General features: G+C 45.8%; 1 protein-coding gene across 1 annotated transcript in view; it reads right to left on the reverse strand.

Annotated features, from left to right (window-relative positions):
* The window catches only part of LOC144768421 (protein-glutamine gamma-glutamyltransferase E-like), a 251,930-nt gene that overhangs the window by 148,785 nt on the left and 80,001 nt on the right, over positions 1–23,144 (reverse strand). The window contains exon 8 of the mRNA XM_078652064.1: positions 7,221–7,324. Within this exon, the coding sequence (XP_078508190.1) occupies positions 7,221–7,324 (104 nt within the window). The remainder of the gene's footprint in view (positions 1–7,220; positions 7,325–23,144) is intronic.

Genomic DNA, 23,144 nt, shown 5'->3' on the forward strand with positions numbered 1-23,144 from the left:
GAGCGGCCCAACCACGCCCTTTCCAGGAAGCAGAGCTCCAAACTATTTGAACGCTCCCGCACTGAGGGTGAGGGATTACCACGGGGCGTATCGTCTATGGAACCAAGTAGGTTACCAGTCCGAGGAACAAGTAAATTGGATCTCACACGATCTCCTTGGATTTAGTTTACACGCACGAGATGACGATCTGTCACTCATAGCGTTTTCCGCTCGTGTTTTTACGTTACCCTTTAGGTTACACGAGCATCGCCTTTGGACCACGAACCCCCATGAGGCGGAATCTTACCGCTCTATGAGTAAGCTGAATGTATTACAAATATCCGTGTGTTATCTTGCTACATCTAACCAAACGAATTATCCGATCCTATAACTGGGATAAACAAATGTGGCGTGCATGGGTATTGTGTGAGACATCACGACCTCCCTTAGTAGCCGTTTTTTCACCACGATATGCTTAAATTGCACAGTTCTTACCGCAAATAATTCTTAGTAATCAAAAGACCTATATAGTCTTGAAACTTTCTCCCATCAATAGGCTTACACAGCCTTACAGCCCTTGAAAACAGTATCAGGATCTAAGCCACACACTGATCCTAATGGCTGGATACACCGCTAATGGAGTAGACACAGACACGGTTATTTAACCATTTCTATCTACCTACCGCGAGGAGATGAATTGTCTTCTACTCCAACTTCTATATGTTATATGTACAACCAATGTTTGTTTTGTATTGTGTGATCCCAACCACCCTTTCCAAAAATAATTTTTCTTCACAGGTTTTTCTTCCAGAGTGGGGAGAAGACTACATTTTGTATAGGGAAACAATTTTGCATTCCCATTCACCACGGATCGAGGGTAGGGCGCTCCTTAGCTTGTGCGTACCACCCAGGTCCATCTCTCTTTTTCCTTTTGGTCCTGACGAAAACCCACAATCACAAGAGGTTGAAACATGTAGACCTAAGACTTTTATTTTAATCACATAGCACACGTCGCTATTTTATCAACACTACACGTCTCTAACACCGAAGTCTACCTAATTAGACAAAGGTGCTACATCTCTTTTACCGAGGCGTCCAGTCACTCAGGAATAAAGTCTTGAAGTGAGTAGATCTGGCCGCATTTTTAATTCACTTACCCCTTTTTATCACTGCACATATAAAAAGAGAAAAAATACCCGCTCCACTGTAATCAGGTGTCGTAGCACACCCTGTTGGCACTCGGCCTCCGGGGTGGGACTCCGATGATGAAGCATGTCACCAACTAGGTTGGTGAGTGAGGGGTCTTCTAAAAGGACATGCTATGTCCGATGTCAAGTTTGGGCACAAGTGCTTGATTAAGCCTTAAGCTTCAGGCGCAGAGACTTTCTCTGTCTCGCCTCCAGGGGGCACTCCTCCATTTGTTTTTGTTATATATTACTGGGGACTAGGAGTTTCCACCTCACATTTGAGTGAAATACCCTCACTCTCTTATTGTTTTCTCAACGGCACTGTAAACAGTGCCACAGGGCTTTAAGGATTCGTTATTTACCACCAACTATTAGTTGGTGGTAAATAACGAATACCTGTGTATATGCAAATCTGTGCATGTACACCTGTGTCATGTGACAGACATACATGCCCTTAGGGCATGTATGTGTGCCACATGGCACACAAGCACTAATCAGGGGTGCAACAGGGTGTCAAAGTGTCACCCTGCCACCCTTGACTTTTTCGCTATTTACCGAATCGGTAATTACTGATTCGGTAATTGACATTCATTCCTATGGGCCTGGAGGCCCATAGGAATGAATGGCAATTACCGAATCGGTAAATACCGTTTCGAATCTTACCGATTCGGTAAAAAATACCGAATTATTACCTACATCTAATTTACCGATTCTAAAATACCGAATCGGTAAAATTAGGTATTTTAGAATTGGTAAAAAGATTTACCTACATCTAGCTCTAAGGGTCTAAATTTGAGGGGTTATGTGTGAGGTTATGGGGCTAAGGGATAGGGGGTCAAGGATCAGGGTTATGGGAATGGAGTAAAGGGATAACAGGTTAAGAGTAAGATAATTTATTAAGTATGTATAGATTAGGGACTAAGGGCAAGTCAAGGGTTAAGAGTAAGTTGTTAAGAATGTAAAGGTGAGGGGTGATGTGTAGAAGGTCAAAGGTAAGGAGGTTAACGGATTTAGAGGAGTCATTATTTTTACAAATAGGTGTGGTAAAAGTCACAAGGTAAATAAACAACGATGAAATGGTGACAAAGAAATGGTTAAAAAGTGCATACCAAGAGAATGGCGAGTAAATGTTAAATGATGAAAAACTGCAATTACAGTTTTAAAAAGCAAACAGCAAGTAAGTAAATGGTATGTATCCATTAAACCTGCCACTTTTAAAGTTCACCACTCTGCACAGATTCTCATTGTGGGATTCTATTTTGTTTTCAATGTATTCAAGCTTTCAAAAGCCTTACTAAATGGTATCCTATGCTCCTTCTCTTGTTTCTTGGAGACGCACTTAGATTTATTTTTGAGTAGCATATAGGTGCTGTGATCACCTTCTTGGCCATTATTGAAATCCTGTCAGATTGATGGAAGGTTGTTTCAGTGTGAGGCAAGGAGTCACTGTGATGAAAATTGTGTTTTTCTATTTATAGGGCATCAAAAGATAACCAGTCACCATATCCAGCACATATGAGATGTGCTCAATTAATGTCTCACACCTAAGATAATTATCCATACCTTACAACCTTACATTATATAATTTGCAAAACAACATAACATAAAGTAATGAAACATAATGTAACTTTCCAAAATGCAAAGGAAAGCATGGCAGCACACCATATTAAAAAATAACAGAATAAAACATGGACTTCTGAGGAATGCGCCTTCACTGTAAGAAAGACCTTGGCATTGTGGACATATAATGCTTTCCTATATATTTTTTAGATGTAAGTGAGATAAGGTACTATGTTAAAAAAATAGCCAATGTCCCTGCAACTTGACATATAGATTTTCAATCACTTTAAAATTGAAACAGCACCCATCCTTGTATCTCTATAAAATAACTGCATAATAATGTCTTGAGTCAATGTAACAATCCCTTTTGAAAGTGAAACCAAAACCATAAAGACTGAGACAACCGCAGACTAAACTTACTAACAATTCTTGATGTCAAAATACCACCTAAAACATGAGGCAACAGATTTGTTAAATCATAACTCCATTGATTGACACAGTTCTAAAGGGTTTCATTAAGGGCAAAATAAGCTGTAATAACAAGGCAAATGTGAGATTTACTTTACTGTAGAAAATCAAAAGGGAGACATCACTTTTTAATAGTTTTAGATGTGGAAAAGGCATTAATTAATGTTAACCTTTTTATATCTACTTGAGAAGTTATGTACATTGATTTGTGCGGAATTGCTTTATTAATAGCATCTAAGCTATGTATAGTGATTTTATAGCAAACCTTTATGTAAATGTTCAATTATAGATGCTAGTTTCCCTGCATAAGGACTAAACAAGAGTGCCTTTTGTCTCAATTCATATTTAAGTTAGCCCTTGTGCCCTCAGCGATAGCCTCCAGGCCTGACAACAATATTTTACATGATTAAATAAGTAATGGGGAGAATCCTTTCTTATAGTTATCAGACAACATGTTGTTAACAAAGTCATTAACTGAAAATACTTACCAATACTACTGGAACTGCTGAACTAATTTGGATCCTTGCAAGGTTATACAATTGAAGTAAGACACCAGAATTAAAAAACTGACAAGTAAAAAATTAATACTCCGACATGCAACTCCAAAGGCTGCTCGCACAAATGATATACATACAATTCCAGAGAGCGGTAACTAAAATGTTCAACATTAATGAACTTATCAGTAAGCTAATCCTGGAATAGCTGTGAACATTGGCACAAACTAAATCTAGGATTCTTGGCAAAAGGTACCACCATAAAAATGTATGCTATATCAAGGATATCATAGATTTTACAAAATATATGTGCTTCCGGCAAGAGTAACCTTTATACTAAAAAAACCAAAAAAACAAGCTGGCAAGTTTGAACTTTCACCCAAGGAAATCCTAATTAGGTGGCTTTAGTTTTTCTAACCTGAGAGAATATCATCTTGTTTTCACTCTAAACTAGACAAGTCTTTGGTTCAAACCTGTCTGTCTGAAGTTCCTAAGAGGATTTATATTGTAAAACAACTAATTAATGGGTAATCTTTTGCAATTTTGCTGTTTGTGGGAAACTCAAGATCTCAATATTTATCCATAACAGTATAGGATTTACAAAACAGGCCATGATAAGCAATATTTTTTTATAAATACATTCAGGATATATAATGACTAGTTCAAATCTTAAGTCATTTTTGAAAACCTTTTCCCATCTATAGAGACAAGCCCTTCTAGTGTCTTAGAATAGGACACATACAGACATTTTGACAGAGGGTGTAGATAGTATAGTGAGAGAGTAATGCTATTTCTGACATGTGTAGAATGTATGCATAGTGAATGCTCATTGAATGTCTGATGATTTTAATTGCCGCTAGTGTCATTTAATCACCAAAATGCTTGATCTTTATATATGTTTTTTTGTTATGTGTGAGAAATAGCCACTTGGTCTCTAGTATCATTTCTTTATGGCTGCAGACGGGGATTGAATTTCTACAGATATGCACTGTTACTTTTGCTATTCCCCGGTTTTATAAATGCTCATCCCAAGTACCAGATGTCGGAAACGTTGTCCCTCACTCTGCTTCCCTTCATCCTGAGTGTAGAGACCTCCAGATGAACCATGTTTTGTTTGGTGGTATTGTTTCCTTTTTGTTTCTGTAGAGTAAGTCCTACTTGTAGGTTCCTATCAAGGCATGGAGTTTGAATCCTCTATAGAAAAATATCATCGTGCAACTGTGGGCTCCCCACCCATTGACCAACATGTAGGTATTATTGTACTTTTCTTTCAATACTCAGGATACATGGGTCACCCCTACCTATAGTAATACATATACCAATATAATTGTTTCTACACATTGCTGTGAATGAAGCACCATCATAACAGTTACTGAAGAAGAGAAGTTTAAATTGAGATCAGTATTTAAGCTCACAAAACTATTACTACTTTCTGAATATGTATTACTGCAAGCCCCACAAAAACAAATGTTGTGCCTAAATAATAGAAGAAATGACTAAATAGGCGCCTCTTGTAAATCAGAACCCGGCAAATTAAAGGCAAGATGATCAGTGCTAAAAAAAAATCTAAAAATTGTGCAAACCTTTATTGAAATTCTAACACCGCTTGACACGGACTTATTCCAATGTGGACTAAGGCATGCGCTATTGCGCCAGTGTTGAAATGGGGTAAACCTGCATCCACCTATAAAGCAGAGGCATATCTATAATCAGCTCTACAGGCCTATACTCTGAATGGCCCAATTAGCACCCTCCCTACACGCCCTCCCCTAGCAATTGTTATGTAGTCTATGGGAGAGATTCTTAAGTTTTTGACTTCTGTCGATCCCCGCTGAATATTTACTAGAATCCAGGACCCCGCACTGAAAGTTACTTTAGTCCACAGAGACTCACTGAATCATTATTTGAAGCCGGGGACCCGGGCCTAAACATGTTTTATAATTTGAACCTCAAACCAAGAAAAAAAAATACAGAAACAAATACACGTCAAACAAATTCATCTATGTCGAACTATCATAACCAAGTATTGTAAAATTAAAAGTTACATTTTAATGAGAAGGGAGCTTTTCTATATGAGGATATTAATTCTAAAATATGAAGTAACATGCTAAACTTAACCCATCTCTTTTTTACCCCAATGCATTCTCTCTTTTGACAGAGCTTCAGTTCATACCAGCCATTGTCCATATTATATTCTGTTTGCTGTACTTATGCTTCTCCCATGAATCGAGCAAAGGATACCAACTTAGATCCTGATTTAGAGTTTGGATATCCCAACCATTGTACTATAAGTGCATTATATCCAATGGCACTTGCAATACAGCAGACGAGATATCCGTCATGTTTGTGATAGATAACCCTTCCACTGAATACTAAATCAGGACCTTAGTTTTTGGCTTCCAATTTCAAATTCCTACAGATTTACAGAACATTATACATTTTCCATCTGTATGAACCTTATTCATTTGGCAGTATTATTTACTTTTCTAAGCGGTTGTAGACCACCTTGAGTATGCATTGCGGAACACTAGGTGCCCACGGACCACAGGTTAAGAATCACTGCTCAATGGGCCCAAATCATGAGATGTTTTCTGTGATATTGTCTCCAGAATTTGAGGAGTAGACCAGTAGTAGACCATGTGTAATCAAGGAGTATTCCTGTCATACTACATTAAACCAAGTGTGGTTCAAGAGGACATAGCCCCTACTTATCGCAAAATCTTTGTGAATCTGTGCCTTTTCAGAAGCCTTCCCTTTTCAATATAATTGTTAATAATATAGGATTATAGCCTGCTGTCAAAGACTACACCTGTTGTTGAAGGCCCTGATACTGAGTTACAGCCCTGAGCCACAGGTTAGGGCTTATAATGAGAGCCTTTAACATCCACTATAACCTACGACAGAAGGTCTATGGGGTTATTATTAGAACATTCCATCCACTGAGGTAAGAATGTTTCAAAATAAACAGGAAGAAACTGAAAGTCAAACATTGGAATGTTGTAGGTGAAGGTCTAAATCAGCAATTATAGGGTCAGAATCACTCTATTGACTACAATGGTGCTCTCAATACTCCAATATTCACATTATTATTAGAACTTTGGAATGTTGGGAGCGCCTTTGAAAACAATGGAGTGCTCCGGGCTTCTAATGGCCGTTAGAAGCCCCGAGCTCTAACATTCCAATGCTGTCATTCACAGCAGGCCTCATGGTGCCAAGGGGATGTCAACTCCTTTGGCTCCGTGAAGGCTTTTCTTTATTTGTTAGAACATTCTGCCCTCTTGTGGTGAGATGTTGTAATAGTTTCATAGCCCTCTGTACTTGGGCTATACCAGCATTAAAATCCCACTCACTTGTTAAAGGTCTGCGGCTCGGGTCTTTAACACTGGAACTGGCCTTTAATGGCCGGAATAGCCTGCTACTGCAGGTTTTAAGGTTATATGACATTTCAGTTCAGCAATGCACACTCATAGTCTCCTGATTTGTCAAGTTACACATGAAATACATTAAGACTGGAAAAAATACGTTCTCTCACCTTCACTTAGTTCTTGAGGTGTAGCATCTAGAACCTGCCACCCATCATATGCTGATCCCAAATCCGGCCGAGTGAACCAGCCCTCGTTCCAGACGTGAAAGTTCCTAAAACATATCAGGTTAAATTGGGTGACTGGAGGCCATATGTAGAAGAGGGACATGAAAAGGGTTCATTTCCAATTCATAAGTTTCAAAGTTAGCTGGAATTGATCATGTCATTTTAAAAGAGAAGGCAAAAGAGGATTTTTTAGATCAAATATAGAGAACATAGTTTGACGACTATGTCTAAACAGAGCTACAACGCTGGGCCTGACTCAGAACAAAGAGTCAAATACTAATCCCTGTGAAAATCAATGTTTGCACATTGATCATCATAATGCAAAGATGTGTGATAAATTGGGCACCATCTGCTTCCCATCTGCCCAGACTAATTTTTTCAGGTAAAATCTGCCTATATATTGTGGGGTAGAAAAACAGAAAAAGTTTGCTGTAGAAAAACAGCAAACGTGGAATTTGTTGTGTTGAATTCTGAGGGGCAGATTTACAAGTCCCTTGCGACAACTTTACGCCGCTGTTGCATCACTTCTGTGATGCAGCAGCTCCATCAACAATGTGCCACATTGCAACATATTTACAACGTGACGCTTCTAGCGAGATGCATCACGTTGTAAAGCCCTGCGCTACTTTATACCTGCTTCAGGTATAGCGTATGCAGGGTGGGTGTTCCGATGTACGAAAACCTCATAAAAGTGACGCAGTGAAATCTACAAGATTTCACTGAATCACTTTTACGATGCCACTGTGTCAAAACCTAGCGCCTGCTTGAAGCAGCCGTAAGGAGTAACGCAGCATGATAGGAATGGGCATTTCTTACCATTGCTGGAGTTGCATCGTGCACCTAATGCGACTCATCCATGGTGGCGCAAGGGTTTTTTTACGTGTCGTAAATTAACTGGCGCATCTCTGGTAATATGCAGAGATGCGCCAGTTCTTGTAAATCTGCCCCTGAATCCGGATGGTATGTCTCATTGCCGAGTTAAAACCCTTGCATCTGTGTGAAATATTGAAAAATGTTAATATAAATTGCACTGCTAGAACCAGAAAACATATGAAGTACTTTGAAAATGTGTGTCCTTAGTAAATGATAGAAGCAATTAGATGTTTAGCTACAATATATTAACTTACAACCTTGCGGTTGTTTTTAACCGCATGCGCGCTGCGGCGATTTTCGCGCTAAGCGGATTTTTTCAAAAAGCCGCGTTACATGACGAGCTCAGCGTGCGAGCGGCACGACTCATGACGAGCTTAGCTCGTCATGAGCGCCGAAGGGGTTAAGTAACAATGTGGCACACTTATCACCAGTTGACCATTTTATCGAACTGGAATTTGCTGATAACTTTTTGCATTTATGTATTTGCCATAGTATACGTGCGACCAAAACTTCTTGGGTACTAGAGCACTTTGCAATTTAATACAAGCTATTTACTTAAGAAGCAATTGACCCACACCAAATATGGTTGCCAGCTTCACTTTTTAACGAGATGCAGAGGTAAATAAACCTGCACTGAGAAGATCCTATGAAAACGTTTTTGGATCTACCTTCTGTTGAACCAAAAACAAAATGTTACAATTGATAATATGCTAGTGTCACATGCCAAGAGAAACATGTCCAGTGAGGCCATTTGACCAATTGCCAAGACAAGGAAATATATGTCACTCAAATATGCATTTCCTTATATTTAAACATAAATGTATTATTTCGCACCCATTCTTGTGACTGATGACAACTGCCTAACACTGAATGGGATTTACATGTTATAGATGGCACCAGCTGTCATTCAATATGAATGGATGATGACCAGAACCCTACTGCAAACCTATACGTACTGGATCCATTTACTACAAAGACCACATCATTCCAGGTGGAACAACCTGCTCTCTGCTTAATTTCAGCCAGGGATTGCAGGTGCTCGGCACTACACCTAATTGACAGCACCAGGGCTTATGACAGTGTGCCTCATGGTGGCACTGTCTGGCTAATTTAGGTAAGAGCACCACAGCCATTTAGTAGTTCAATTTACATTTACAATAACTAATACCTGCCTCCCAAGCCATTTTTTATAGCTTTGGGGGCCTAGAATAGTATGAATTGTCACACTGGTAGGAGTGTAATGGTTAGTAGCTGTGTTTGCACTATCATTGGCTGCTATCAGGGGCAATGTGTGGCGCATGCTTCAGTGGCCTCCCGATTAGAGCCCCAGCACTTATTCTTTTACAAATTAAGCACTGACCCTGCTTCCCACCATTCCCCTACTATCATGTTAACAATATATTTACTTCAAAGTGCTACATCAAGGTGATGACAGGACGACAGGCTGTAGTAATTGCAGAGGCTGATGTAAAAGTTCTGTCTGTTCCAGCAGTGTTACTGTAAAGCATGCCATTGTGATCAGGGCCCAACTGGGAACAGCAACCAGCCCTGGCAGATTGCTGCTCGACAGGCCCTGGTCAAACATTCGTATTGTGTGTGTGTGGGGGGGGGGGCAGCTAGTAAAAAGCACAACTCCCGCTTTTGTTACTGGGGCCCAATATTGCCGCACTGCTGAAAAACTGGCCCCCGGTGACAAAACCGCCCCCGAAGGCCAGAAAACTGGAATCCACTCCTCCGGCCCACCAGGGAAATGCCCAGTGCCCGTTATGGCCAGTCAGGACCTGATTGTGATAGAGGTGCGCCTTTCACGAGGCCCATAGTTTATCTCGATCCAGATTTGTTAGTGCGTCCTGTGCTGCAGGCCAGGCTCTGACCTACAGCTCTCCGTGCTTCAGAACGAGAGATGTGCTTTGCTCGATCCCTCCTTCAAGTGTCTAAACTAACCATGGTCCCAGTACCATTTTGAGGTAATTGGTTGTATCAGCTGTTCCGAGAACTACACTATCCCAGAATCATTGGTAAAAGACTGCAATCACAGTGTCAAAATAGGACAAATTACAAGTACTTTTTTCTATTAAAAACATCCATATAACCTGGAAGAGGAATTTCAAGGGTGTACCCCAGGATGCATACTGCACAGGGCTCCTCGAGGGAGTGAGATTCACTGCCACCAGGAACAACTCAAAGCACAAAAAATGCACAAGAAATGTATATGACAATAACACAGTCATGATGCAGTTGAGTGACCTATGCCTGAAATGGCCTGAGGATAACTTCAGATGCTATAGAAACTGAAGAAAACAGAGCTGATGCTATGTAGAGACCTAATCACAGCCATCCACAACTTAACTTAATCAAGATTACCTGCTCCATAAGTACACAAGGATCACTCTCAGTGTCTGTCCCACATGTAGCAAGCAGTCTCGATTTCTGAGGACACCCCTTTCACAAGTTAGAGTCCCAACCTCTCACAGTAGACTGTTCTGTCACCTTAATCCAAATAAAATAGGGAAACTACTAATTTTACTGAAAGTTTTTTTTATATATCTATCGTTATTGTATTTTTCAGAAAAATACAAATAACCAAGGCAAGCAATCAGTTATTGGTTATTAGGGTGGTCAGGGGACAGTCAAGTATACCAGATACATTATTATTGGGATCGGCAGTTACTTTGGCTGACTGACAACTCATGGTACATACACAAACTTTAGGGCCAGCAAGTGCAATGACATACATTCGTATTCTGGGGGACCATAGTCCCGGCATCCGTACAACTCCTGGGTATCCCTGAAGGTCGCAGTTACTCACCAGTCATGGGCCACTTGTGCCTGGAATGTGGACATACGTGTGGGTCATATGTCTATCATCAGGCTTGCTTTCTAGTTTTTCAATAAAAGCATCCAACTTATCGTATCTCTATTACCCCTTCTCCTGATGCTATATGGGAGACTGGACAGTTACTTCTGCCTAAGCCTATTTGTGCAGGTCAATTTTCCATCTCTGCAGTGGGGGAGCTGCTGCAGATTTCCATGCCATGGCGATTCCACGCTGTGCCAATACCAGGGCTAAATTCACAAAACCATTCGCGTTTTTATTCTTTGTTGATGTTGGGCACAACCCTACTAATGTCTGCACCATGTCAAGGGGAAGGAGCCCTCAATCAGCTCCCCCAAATAATGCAACACTTCTTCCCACTATCTGATGATCACAGGAAAGTGCTTAGGATCAGCACAACAGGGGCAAGCAGGGCATGCCCCTGGCAACATGCACCTTACCCTCTTTGGTGTCAGGGAAGTGTGATGTAGGATATTAAATCACAGCCTGGCATTCATTGATGATACCTTCTTTACAGATTGTAGGCACAGTTTCCAGACAGTCTGGACCAATTCCCATCCTAGTCTAGTTTCCCAATGAGTTTTCAGCTGCTTCCTGAGTGCGGTAACTTGTCATGAGTCAGCAATACTGTCAGCTCGGACACACTTTGTGGAACCCCCCCCCCACCCATCCCCAAATCAGTCTCTGCAGAATGGATAGTGCTCCAAATAAGAGGGAGCATATTGGGCTCAATCACCGAGTTTGTGGAAGGAACCAGATCGGTAGGTCTGACAAGTATGACAACTGTCCACGCATGCATGGACACATTTTTCCAACTGATCCTGGCCACTTTTAATAACTTATGGTCTGCTCTTGTGACCAATGCCATACCAATTAAGTAGTTGAGAATGCCAACCTGCCCCAATTCCCCCGGCACACCCCACACTCCTGCTCCCCTAGCCCAGCCAGTGTTCCATCTATTGTAATCGGGGTTAAGCATAATATAATTGATAGTTGGGTGCTCCCAGTCCCTCATCGTCAGAGGACCGTATAACTTCATCAAGGGCATGCTGTGTCTATCACCCCCATCCTATCAGATAAATGACATTAATCGGAACTGCCGGTCCCAAAAGAAGGCACTGGGCAATACTACTGGCAGTGGTGAGAAAAGATACATGATCCGGGACGGGAGCAACATCTTAGAGATTGCAATCCTCCCATACGTGACAACGGCAGTTGGGTCCAGAATGACAGTGAGTGCTGCCCCTGCATGACAACCCTCCCAGATTTCCATCTATTAGGTCTTGTTCGCGATGATATACTGCAATATTGAATATGTCTAAGTTCCAGCGAAGTGGAATGGACAGGCATGTTTGCACTCATCCCTCCGCCACCTTCAGCAGGAGGAGCATACATGATTTGTCCCAGTTCACCCGTAGTCCCGATATGGCCCTGAACTCTCAAGGAGTTCAACCAGAAGAGGTACATTATTGCTGTCAACCTGTAAATAAATCAGCACATCTTCAGCATAGAGGGAGACACTATGGGTCTGCCGTCAAATGACTATTCCCAACTTTGGGGCCGTTGGATCGCAAAAGGCACACCAGAAGTTCCATTACTAGCACAAATAATATGGGGAGAGAGTGGGCAGCCTTGTCTGGTACCGCTGTATATGGCTATGGGCTCTGAGATCTCCATGCTCATGTTCACCTTGGCCAATGAGCCTGTATAAAAGAAAGTGACCCACCTTTGAAATTCCCATCAGATTTCCAGCTTGCTGAGGCCGCAAAGAGAAAGGGCCAACTCAGCATATCAAACGCTTTTTTAATGTCCAGCAAAGCCATCCAACACTGGGTGGATCCACGCTTGGCTAAGTCCATAATGTGGAACAGCCATCGAAGGTTAAGGAATGTGCTCCTGCCCATTCTAGTCAGAGTGTATTATTGTTTGCATAATGGGAATTAACCGGTACGCTAGTACCTTTCCCAACACGTCGGGTTGGAGTAAGGAGGGAGTGCCGTTGCCGTGTGTAAACAGGTCTGGGAGAACATCGTGTGTAAGAAAATAAAGGAAAGAGATTCGCCCAGGAGGAATGGTCGTGGGTGGTGATTTTTCTCCCCCTAGACGAGATTTAGACCCATGAATTGCTCTTTTGGATTGGCTAGTCTGATTAAGAGTTGGATATCAGACACTTTGATTTCACCCTCGTCCTGAGGAGGCCAAGATATCGGAAGGCCTAAACGCGTCCGCGTCGACATGCTTCAAGTTCATAAGAGGAGTCTGAGGATATTACTTTAATTATGAGATTTTGAGTCATCACAATCACTGATTTGTTGTTCTTGATTGATTAGAACTGATTGTGTTGAGACAGGACTACATCTCAATGTACTCCCTGAATCACCTATCGCATGTTGACAGGTGGTGTAATCCTTATAATCCAGACTTCAAGGTCTCTGAGATGGTCCTCAATGTCCTTGAACTGTCTGTAGAGCACATTCTTAGTGCACTGTCTCTGGGAGACAGATAACTGTAAGATTTATATAAATGCATCCCATTCCACCCCGGGTCAATGGTTATATCCTCATTATCAGTGAAGTACAGCTGTATTGACAGCCCTATCCAATCACAAAATATTGGTTCTTTAAGCGCTGTCTTTGGCACTCACCACTCTGGAATCCGGGGATGCCATTACCCCAGTTCAAGGTAATTAACAATGGGCTATTATCTGACAACGTACATACCAGACATTTTGCCCCCACCAGCCTTGCATGCACCTCCACTGTCACAAAGGCCATTCCAATTTTAGTGTGCAGTGAGTATACTCGTGAAAAATTTGGAAATTGTCTACCGGTCAGGAGCATTGCCCAGCACAATTCTGTGACCTACGTATAAGCAGCCCACTGTTGGAGCATTCAAGTGTTAGCTGACGCCTATGTGCCAGAGATCAGAGGGTGCAACCTATCCCACTGCAGATCTTGGACACAGATATAATCACCGCACCGGATACCCGGAACCTGTACCGTGGTCAAGAGAGTGGAGGTAAGAGGCACATAGAAAGGAGACTGCTTGGCATTCAGTGCATACAGTGCCACCAGTGCCAGAGGTGCCCCGGATAAGTTGCCCTTGAGGATCACATACTCTGGGTCTATCCTGGTTTGTCTCACAGTGAATGGTATACCAGGCACTTCCCAAATCAGTAAACATTACTCTTCCATCGTTTGGCAAATGTTTGTAGTTTCACCACCATCAAAATCATTTCCTGCAGTCATGCAAAATGTACGTGCCTGCGTTTAAGGTATGTGCATATTTTATAACATTTCTCATGCATGGCCATGCCACAGACTTCCACGTCAAAAAAGAGAATCCTGGGGGGAGGAGCTTGGCGGGCATCCGAGATGGCCGCTTGAGCACAGCGCTCTCCGGACCCTCGCCGCCCCCGGCATTTTATCCTGACTGAATCCTGATTTCTTACAAGAATTCGTGTGGAGGACGTTTGGCTGATCAGCCTGGCACCTTTCAGAAATTGATTTGGATCTCTTATTCCTGAGATATGATGATCTGAACTTTTGGACTCCGCCCTCGAGGTGCGCCCGGGACGGGGTGCGGTTCTGTAGCCGTCCTGGAATTGAACAACAACGGCAGGAGATCTGGCCTTGTGGGTCCCCCTTCCTAAGTTTCGGTTTCGATTCTGTTCCGACTTGGGCCACGGGTGTGACTATCGAGTTGCGGCTGAGACCTGGAGGCGGATCGGCTGTTGGGTTTACCTCCGGACTATTTGCTGGCTTGGCGACCTCTACCCGAGTTGTGCCCCTCATTTTTGTGTACTTTGATCCTGTGTTTTGGGTGTTGGGCCCGTCGGCCCTGGTGGCTTGTCCTGTGACGCATCTTCAAAATGGCGGGCAGAGGGGACAGAGAGACGCGCAAGACGAAAGCACCACTGCGCGGAGCCCCGGTTCAATCAAATGTCATGGACCGCTATACTCATTCTAAGGGGTCCCCCGGAGCTGCCCTGCCTGGTTCTAATACAGCGTCCGAACGAGTTTTGGAAGAGTCGGCGGAGCCCTCCCTACAGGACATTATGGGCGCCATCTCGGGCGTGAGGGAATCCACCGGCCAACAGTACGAGGCCTTGGCCCATAAACTTGACACCGTGGCTATTGAGGTTAATCTTATTCGTGCTGATCTCGGCAAGACGAATGAAAGGGTGCAATCCTTGGACATTAAATCGTCCAGCCTCACTAAGGACGTCTCGGAGCTCCAGACGGAAATCGGCAATCTCCGTCGGGTGCACGACTTCATGACCCGACGTCTGGAGGATTTTGAAAATAGGGCACGTCGCTGCAATGTTCGCCTGGTTGGTGTACCGGAGAACCCTGAACCCCACTCGGTGGATCTCCTGGTTGAGGATCTGGTCTTGAACCATCTTGCCCCTTCCGGCCTTACGAAGTTCTTCACGGTGGAACGCGCACATCGTGTTCCAGGGGGCAGGGTTCGGCCGGGAGCCCCGCCGAGACCCATTGTAGCGAAACTTTTTCACTATAGAGACCGGGACGCTATCCTGCAGGCCTCACGGGTGAAGGGCCCGGTGGCCTTTGAGAATGCTACGGTGAACTTTTACCCGGACTTTTCCCAACAAGTTCAGAAACAACGGATGGAGTTTCGTGGGGCCAAGAAACGTCTTCGGGATCGGGGCTTACGTTATGCTATGCTCTATCCCACCAGACTTCGGATCGAGTATAATGAGCGTGCCCTTTTCTTTGATCGCCCAGATGCTGTTAATGACTGGCTAGACTCCTTGCCTGACCGTGCTCCTGAGACTGACTCCGCCGCTCACCCTGGGGGTGCCGAGGGTGGTATGGAGATCTGACTGTTTGGCTCACATGTTTTATTTTGAACACATTTTCAGGATTGTGGACCGGCGTTCCTCTGCAGTGTGATTATTTCATCTTTCTTTTGTTACTTTTCGTTCTTGATGTTTGTCAGGGGCGGGTGGAACGGAGACCTTTCCTCCTCCGGGGTCTTTGTGTAGACTAGGGGTTATGGGGCGACAGGCACACTGCAGGTTGGGGTGGCTCTTTAGCTTTTTGCAGGGGTGCAGGGTGGGGGGTGTTTCCTTTCAGTTTGGGGGAGGGGGGCTGGGAAGTTCTTTTCTTTTTGTGTGTTGTTTTCAAGGCAAATTGCTCCTGTATCTGTTGCTGTTTCTGATGTCCTGCTCGTGGATGAGGGGTCTGGGCTCGGGTGGTTGGGATGGGGGGTAGGGGGTTGAAATTTGTTTCCTGGAACGTTAATGGCCTGGGAGATCGTATTAAGCGCAGTGTGGTCTTGAATTGTATACGACGTTTGTCGCCAGACATTGTTTTCATGCAGGAAACCCATTTGATTGGTAATGTTTGTAATGCGATGAATAGATGGGGCTACCGCCTTGTGGCGCACTCGGGGTTTACCTCCGGATCTAGGGGTGTGGGTATCCTTGTTCGAACCTCCCTCCCCCTGGCGATTGACGAGGTGATTCAGGATGACCGTGGGAGGTATATTGTCTTGGTGGGTAGATATGAGGGCCGCACCCTGTCTCTCTTTAATGTTTATGTTCCCCCGGGTTTGCAGGCTTCTACTTTCACTGATTTGGGCCGTGTTTTGTTAGATCTCCCTGAAAGTACTCTCTTCCTGGCCGGAGATTTTAATTCGGTGCTTTCCGGCCTTCACGATCGCCATCCCCCTAGAGATACTCCGCAGGCTCAGCAGTGGTTGGGTGGGTTTCTAGATACCTTTGGCCTTGTGGACTGCTGGCGGCTTTTGCACCCCACTCAGCTCCAATACACTTTCCATTCTGGGGCTCATGGCAGTCTGTCTCGGTTGGATTATTTCCTGATGCCCGCGGCCCAGTCATCAGCGGTTCGCGAGATTTTGCATTTGCCAAGGGGTATTTCTGACCACTCGCCGCTTTGGCTTCGTTTCGAGGTTGGGGTGGAGACAGCGGGCCGAGTGGCTCCAATTAACCCATGGTATCTGTCCTCTCCTGAGACTCGTACCCTCTTGCTCAAGTCCATAGATGCATATTTCCTGGAGAACGAGGGGTCGGTCCCTTCGGCTGTGTCCCTGTGGGAAGCCTTTAAAACTGTGATTCGTGGACAGGCCCTCTCCTTGATTGTTGAAGCCAAGAAGGCCGGGAGGAGGGAGGTAGTGGACCTTGAGGGGGAGATCTCTGCTCTGGAGGATGAGTTGGAATCTGGTGTCACGCCTGAGAAGCTCCATGCCCTGGGTCTGAAACAGTTTGCATATAAATCCCTGGTCACAGACGCTGCTAAGGTGATGTTTCGTGAGCAACAAGGCAGATTGTACGATGTGGGTGATAAGGCGGGCAAACTCCTAGCGTGGTTGGACAAGAAGGAGAGAGTCAATCGTGTGGTGCCTGTGATTCAGTCTGCGAGTGGTGAGAATGTGACTGATCCGATTGCCATTGTTGATCGTTTTGCGGAATATCTCCGTGGTGTGTATGCTCCCGTGTCTGAGAGGGACGTGGCTGACTCCCGCTTACTCTTGCGTGATATCACTTTGCCCTGTGTCACCGACCTGGACCGTATTGCTTTGGACTCCCCTTTTACGAATGAACAGATAGCGACTGCTATCCGTTCGCTCCGTTCGGGCAAAGCGTTGGGCCCGAACGGGTTGCCCATTGAGTTGTACAAGCTACGCCCCGATAGGATGGCGCCGTATCTTCGCGCCATGTTTCTAGAATCTCGTGAACGTAACATCCTTCCCTATGATCAGCGCCTGGCGACGATTGTCGTCATCCCTAAAGATGGTAAACCACGTGACCTCTGTTCCTCATATAGACCCATATCCCTGTTAAATGTTGAACCCAAGGTTTTGGCAAAACTTTTGGCGACTCGTCTCCTCTCGGTTCTCGGGGATTTGGTCCATCCGGATCAGTCTGGCTTTATCCCGCATCGCAACACTGCTTTGAATCTGCGACGCCTTCACGGCGTGTTGGCGAAGGCGGGGCTTCTGACTGAGCCGGCCATTTTGGCGTCCCTGGATGCCTCTATGGCCTTTGATACTGTGGAGTGGCCCTATCTATGGGCGACTCTTGAGAAATTCGGATTCGGGTGCGAGTTTATTAGCTGGATTCAGTTGTTGTATGCGGAACCTTTGGCACAAGTTGTGGTAAACGGTAGAGTGTCGGCTCCCTTCTCCTTGGGCAGGGGTACCCGTCAGGGTTGCCCCCTGTCCCCGTTGTTGTTTGCGCTCGCTCTTGAACCATTGGCGGCCTGGCTCCGGTGGGAACCGTCCCTTAAAGGGATTCGCTGGGCCCCGGACTTCGAAGACCGCGTCTCACTTTATGCGGACGACATCCTTTTGTACCTTACTTCCCCTCGCAAGTCTTTAACTGTTTTATTTGACGTTCTTGTGTCCTTTGGCGCTAACTCAGGCCTCGTCATCAATTGGACTAAATCCTGTGTGTATGTTTTGTCTGGTGTCTTGCCTCCGTTGCCGAGCAGACTTCCTCTTCAGGTGGCCAGGGATGGCTTCAAATACTTGGGGGTTTTTGTTACCTTGGATTCGTCCCTTCGTTTTGATCGCAATCTCCTTCCCCCGTTACTTAGGCTACGTTTGGACGTTGCCCGTTGACGCAGACTTCCCCTGTCTCCACTGGGTCGGGCGGCCCTGTTTAAGATGATGTCATTGCCACGGTTTCTCTATGCCCTCCAGAATTATTTTGATCCTATCCCTAAGTCCTATTTTCGGGAGATTGAGAGCCTTCAGAGGCAGCTTATTTGGGACGGGCGTCCGCGCATTGCTCTCGCGAAACTTTCCATCCCGTGGTATGATGGGGGCATGGCGCTCCCCGATATTAAGAGGTATTACTGGGCCTCCCATCTGTCCGCTATCAATCACGCTATGTTTTCGCCAGGTCGCAATCCGGCGTTTGAAATGGATAAACTTCAGCTTCCGGGAGGTGACTTTAACAGAGTGCTTTATTCTCGCTCCGCTGGGCGCCATCTTGTGGGACCTACATTGACTGCTTTGACGGTGTGGCGTGCCGCGAATGTGAGCTTGGGATGGGAGGATCGCTTGACGTTGGCGACGCCGCTTTATGCTTCAGAACGTCTGGGCGGTCTTTGGTCTTCCAAGGGTTTCGACCGTTGGGACATGATTGGGATTTCCAAGGTGGGGGATGTTTACTCTAAGGGTTCTGTGCGTTCGTTTCAGGCCCTCCAGGCTGACTATGGCCTGAGTGGTCGGGAATTCTTTCGTTATTTACAGCTCAGGCACGCCCTGACTTCGGTGTTTGCTCCTGGTGAGACTCCACCTGACTCTTCCCCCCTTGAGGACCGTATCCTTGATGGACATCTTCCTGATAGCACTATTTCCCTGATCTATAAAAAGTTGATTAACAATCGGTCCGACTTATTGGCCCGACTTCGGGAATTGTGGATGGGAGATGGGTTGGAACTTGATGATGAGGATTGGCAATCGGCTCTCTCCTCCCCGAAGGAGGTGGCTATTCCGGCTCGTCTCCGTCTGGTTCAATTGAAGATCCTTCATCGAGTGTACGTGACGGGACCGCGATTGGTGGTGATGGGCTTTTCCTCCGATGGACTGTGTAAGCGGGGGTGTGGATTGCGTGCTACTTTCCTACATATTCTCTGGGAGTGCCCGATGGTGGCTGCTTATTGGGCGGCCGTGCTTGACGTGATGGCTGTAGTGACTGGTGTGTCCTTGTGTCCGGAACCCCGTCGATGTCTTTTGAATGTTTGGGAGCCCACGGACTATTCGGTGGCGCAGACTAGATGGGCCACCCTGGGATATATGGTTGCGAAGCGAGATATTGCACAACTCTGGGGGGCCTCCAGGCCCCCTGACCTCTCGAAATGGGAGGATAACATGGACTGGTCCATGTTTCGTGAGAAAACTGTCTATGTGGCCAGGGGCAGACCCAGGGCATGGGTGAAGATGTGGGGTCACTGGAACGACTACCGTGGCGACATTTGTACTCCTCCCCTTGTGGGCACTGTTGGGCTTGCCCTGTCTCCATAGGCGGGCGTTCTTGGAACCTTTCATATAGGGGTGGTGCTGGTGTCTCCGGCCCTCCCCCTTCCCTTTTTTGTACTGACTTCTGGGTCCCTTCCCCCCCCCCTCCCTCCGAGCTCCTCGGTACTTGGTGTTTTGCTACTGTACTTCTGTTGCTGTCCCCCCCCCTTACATCCATTGAGCTGACCTTCGGTACTATATTATCGCCTTTTGTGTGTGTTTGTTTTTCATATAAATAAAATCTATTTTTGTCCTGTAAATGGAGCTGAGTATTGCATTGTTGATTGACTTTTACCTCTGCGGGCATAAGTGATATGTGTCCACTCCTCTTTTAGCGGCCGGCCCGTGTGGTTGTAGGCCCATCCTTGTACTTTTTTTGCTTACTCAAATAAAGGTTTTTAAAAAAAAAAAAAAAAAAAAAAAAAGAGAATCCTGTCATTCTCCATGTCACCACATGGTGCCCTCCCCGTCAGTGGGGTGCCCTCCTCATTCCCCACCCTGTCTCCACCAAGCTTCAGTTTGTGGATACTAACAATTGCTATAAGCATCCAAACATTAACCCCAAATACTCCCTTTCCCAGACTTAGCTACAGAACAGTCTTAGCCAGATGGACTGCACCCAGAACATGCGCATAGCCATTCCACTTGGATTGTATGCAGCATTGAAGAGGCCATCCGTTCAATCAATCAATCAATCAATCAAACTGGGAATTGTCAAGGGTGCTACTCACCTGTGAGGGTCTCAAGGCGCTGGGAGGGGGTAAGCAGCTCCATTCAGTCGAAGAGCCAGGTCTTGAGGGTCTTCCTGAAGATGTTCAAAGAGGTGGTGGACTTAATGTCGATCGGGAGCTGGTTTCAGGTCTTAGCGGCGATGTGGGAGAAGGTTCTTCCACCGATTCTGTCTCTGCTAATGCGCGGGGTTTCGGCGAGGGCGAGGTTGGCGGATCGGAGGTCTCTCTTAGGTACGTGGACGAAGAATCTCTTGGGTACGTGGAAGGAGAGTTTCTCATTGAGGTAATGGAGTGCGGTGTTGTGGAGACATTTGTAGGTGTGGGTGAGTAACTTGAAGGGTACCCTCTTCTTAACGGGGAGCCAGTGGAGGTTTTGCAGGCGTTGGGTGATGTGTTCATGTTGAAGGATGCCGAGGACGAGTCTGACTGCGGTGTTCTGTATGGTCTGGAGTTTGTGGAGCAGAGACTTGTGGATTCCGGCTTAGAGGGCGTTTCTGTAGTCCTGTCTGCGGGTTATGAGTGCGTGGGTGATGAGCTTTCTTGATTGGGGGGGATCCATTCGAAGGTCTTGCGAAGGATGTGGAGGGTGTTGAAGCAGGTGGAGGCGACAGTGTTGATCTGTCGGGTCATGGATAGGGAGAAGTCAAGCACGATGCAGAGGTTCCAAGTGTGGTCCGTGGGGTGGATGGCTTCTGAGGGCGGTGGACCACCAGGTGTTGTTCCATGTGGTGGGGTAGGGTCCAAGGACGAGGACCTCTCTCTTCTCCGAGTTGAGCTTCAGGCAGCTGCTGCATGCTACCCGCATATCGCTCAAGTCACCAAATGTTCTCCAGCTACAGATGGCAGCATCAAAGAAGACCTCTAGAACTGGAGTCCACAGCCAGAACCCACTGATGTTTCTTGGCATAACTCTGAATTCACCAGCCACATCAAGTTGCTCAATCAGCCGTCATTGGGGTGACCTCAGGTCCCACCCTCTATGACTCCACCAACTCTTTGATAGTGTCTCAATCCGGGGTCATCTGTGACCCCACCCGAATCCTGATCCTCAAACTCCAATGAGCCCACTCTCTCCATTTCTGCCACCACTCGTGTTATTTTGCGCGCTACCTGTTCTTTAATTGGTTTGTGGCGGGTCCTCTTATTGGTGCGACGACGCGCAATTCCACTGGACTCTAACCAGTCTCATGCTTTCCGCAGCATCTTAAAGAAAAGTGATTTTTCACCATCCTGTATGCAAAAGTGCAGGAAAAAACAATGTGTGTTTGATGTTCAGTTGTCGTAGTTGGCGTTTGACCTCCCTAAACAATTCTCTCTTCCTTTGCATGTCTGCAGTATAATCAGGGAACACTGCCACTTTGCTGTTCTCAACCTCCCAGGGACCACTGGTGCGCTCTATCTGCAGGATGCTGTCTTTGCCTGTAGCTTAACTTGCGCACCACCACTGCACCACCAGTGGGCGGGGCACTTGGCAAAAGCTGGCATCCGGTAATCCTATGGGCCCTTTCCAAAGAAAAAAAGTAGATGTCTTGCCACCTAGGACTCCGGTCTCCAGCCACTATTCCAAGTATAGTTCCATACTTGAGCCCTCCACCCATTTGGGCAGGACCACTACCCAAATGTTATTGCATTGATTTTGGCCCTCTGCATCATCTGCTTTCAGTGGCAGAAGGTGGACCTCTACCTTTAATGTTGTGATATGGGCCTGAGCCTCAGCATAGGAGGGATGAACCAACATCAGTGATGATTCTGTGTGTCCATGCAACCTTAGAGCTTCTATCTCCACCATCAATTTCCTCATCTTGTGGCCCACAAAGGTTTTGTCATCATGTACAGTCTGCAGCAATTCAGCAAATTTATCAGAATGTTCTTGCAACCTGCTCTCTAGAGCATTGGTTGACAGTGTTTTCGCAGGCCCCAGGGTCTCAGCTTCCTAACTCACAATCTTCAGCTTCACCATCTTCTACCATTGGGTCCCACTGTACCCCCAATCGCCCACTCTACGCTCCCAGAGGCCCCCCAGACCCATCAACTGCAAGTCGTATAGGGCTGACTGCAGGGATGGGGTAAGGAGAATTCACAAGTGCACTAGGATATATGCAGCACCCAATCTACAGTTTGTCAGGGCTGCTCGCTGCACATGCATCTGAAAGGGGTAACACCATATTCAAATCCTTGCTCCCCCAGATGTAGCAACAAGTATCCCCTGGCCACTCTCCCCCTTCTCAGGAGGCCCCTGGCTCCAGTTCCAAAATGACTTCCCAGGCGGGAGTCATTTCGGTATGCGCCCAGAACTTCAGGCACAGGACACACAATGTTGCGGTCCTGACTCGTGTGTTTCGGGTCGCCAGGGTGGGGGCGGGTTTTAGGCCCCTGTGGGGCTATTTTTGTTGCCGGAGCCGGCAATATCGGTCC

The sequence above is a fragment of the Lissotriton helveticus genome, chromosome 7, assembly GCF_964261635.1.
Source record: "Lissotriton helveticus chromosome 7, aLisHel1.1, whole genome shotgun sequence".
NCBI lineage: Eukaryota > Metazoa > Chordata > Amphibia > Caudata > Salamandridae > Lissotriton > Lissotriton helveticus.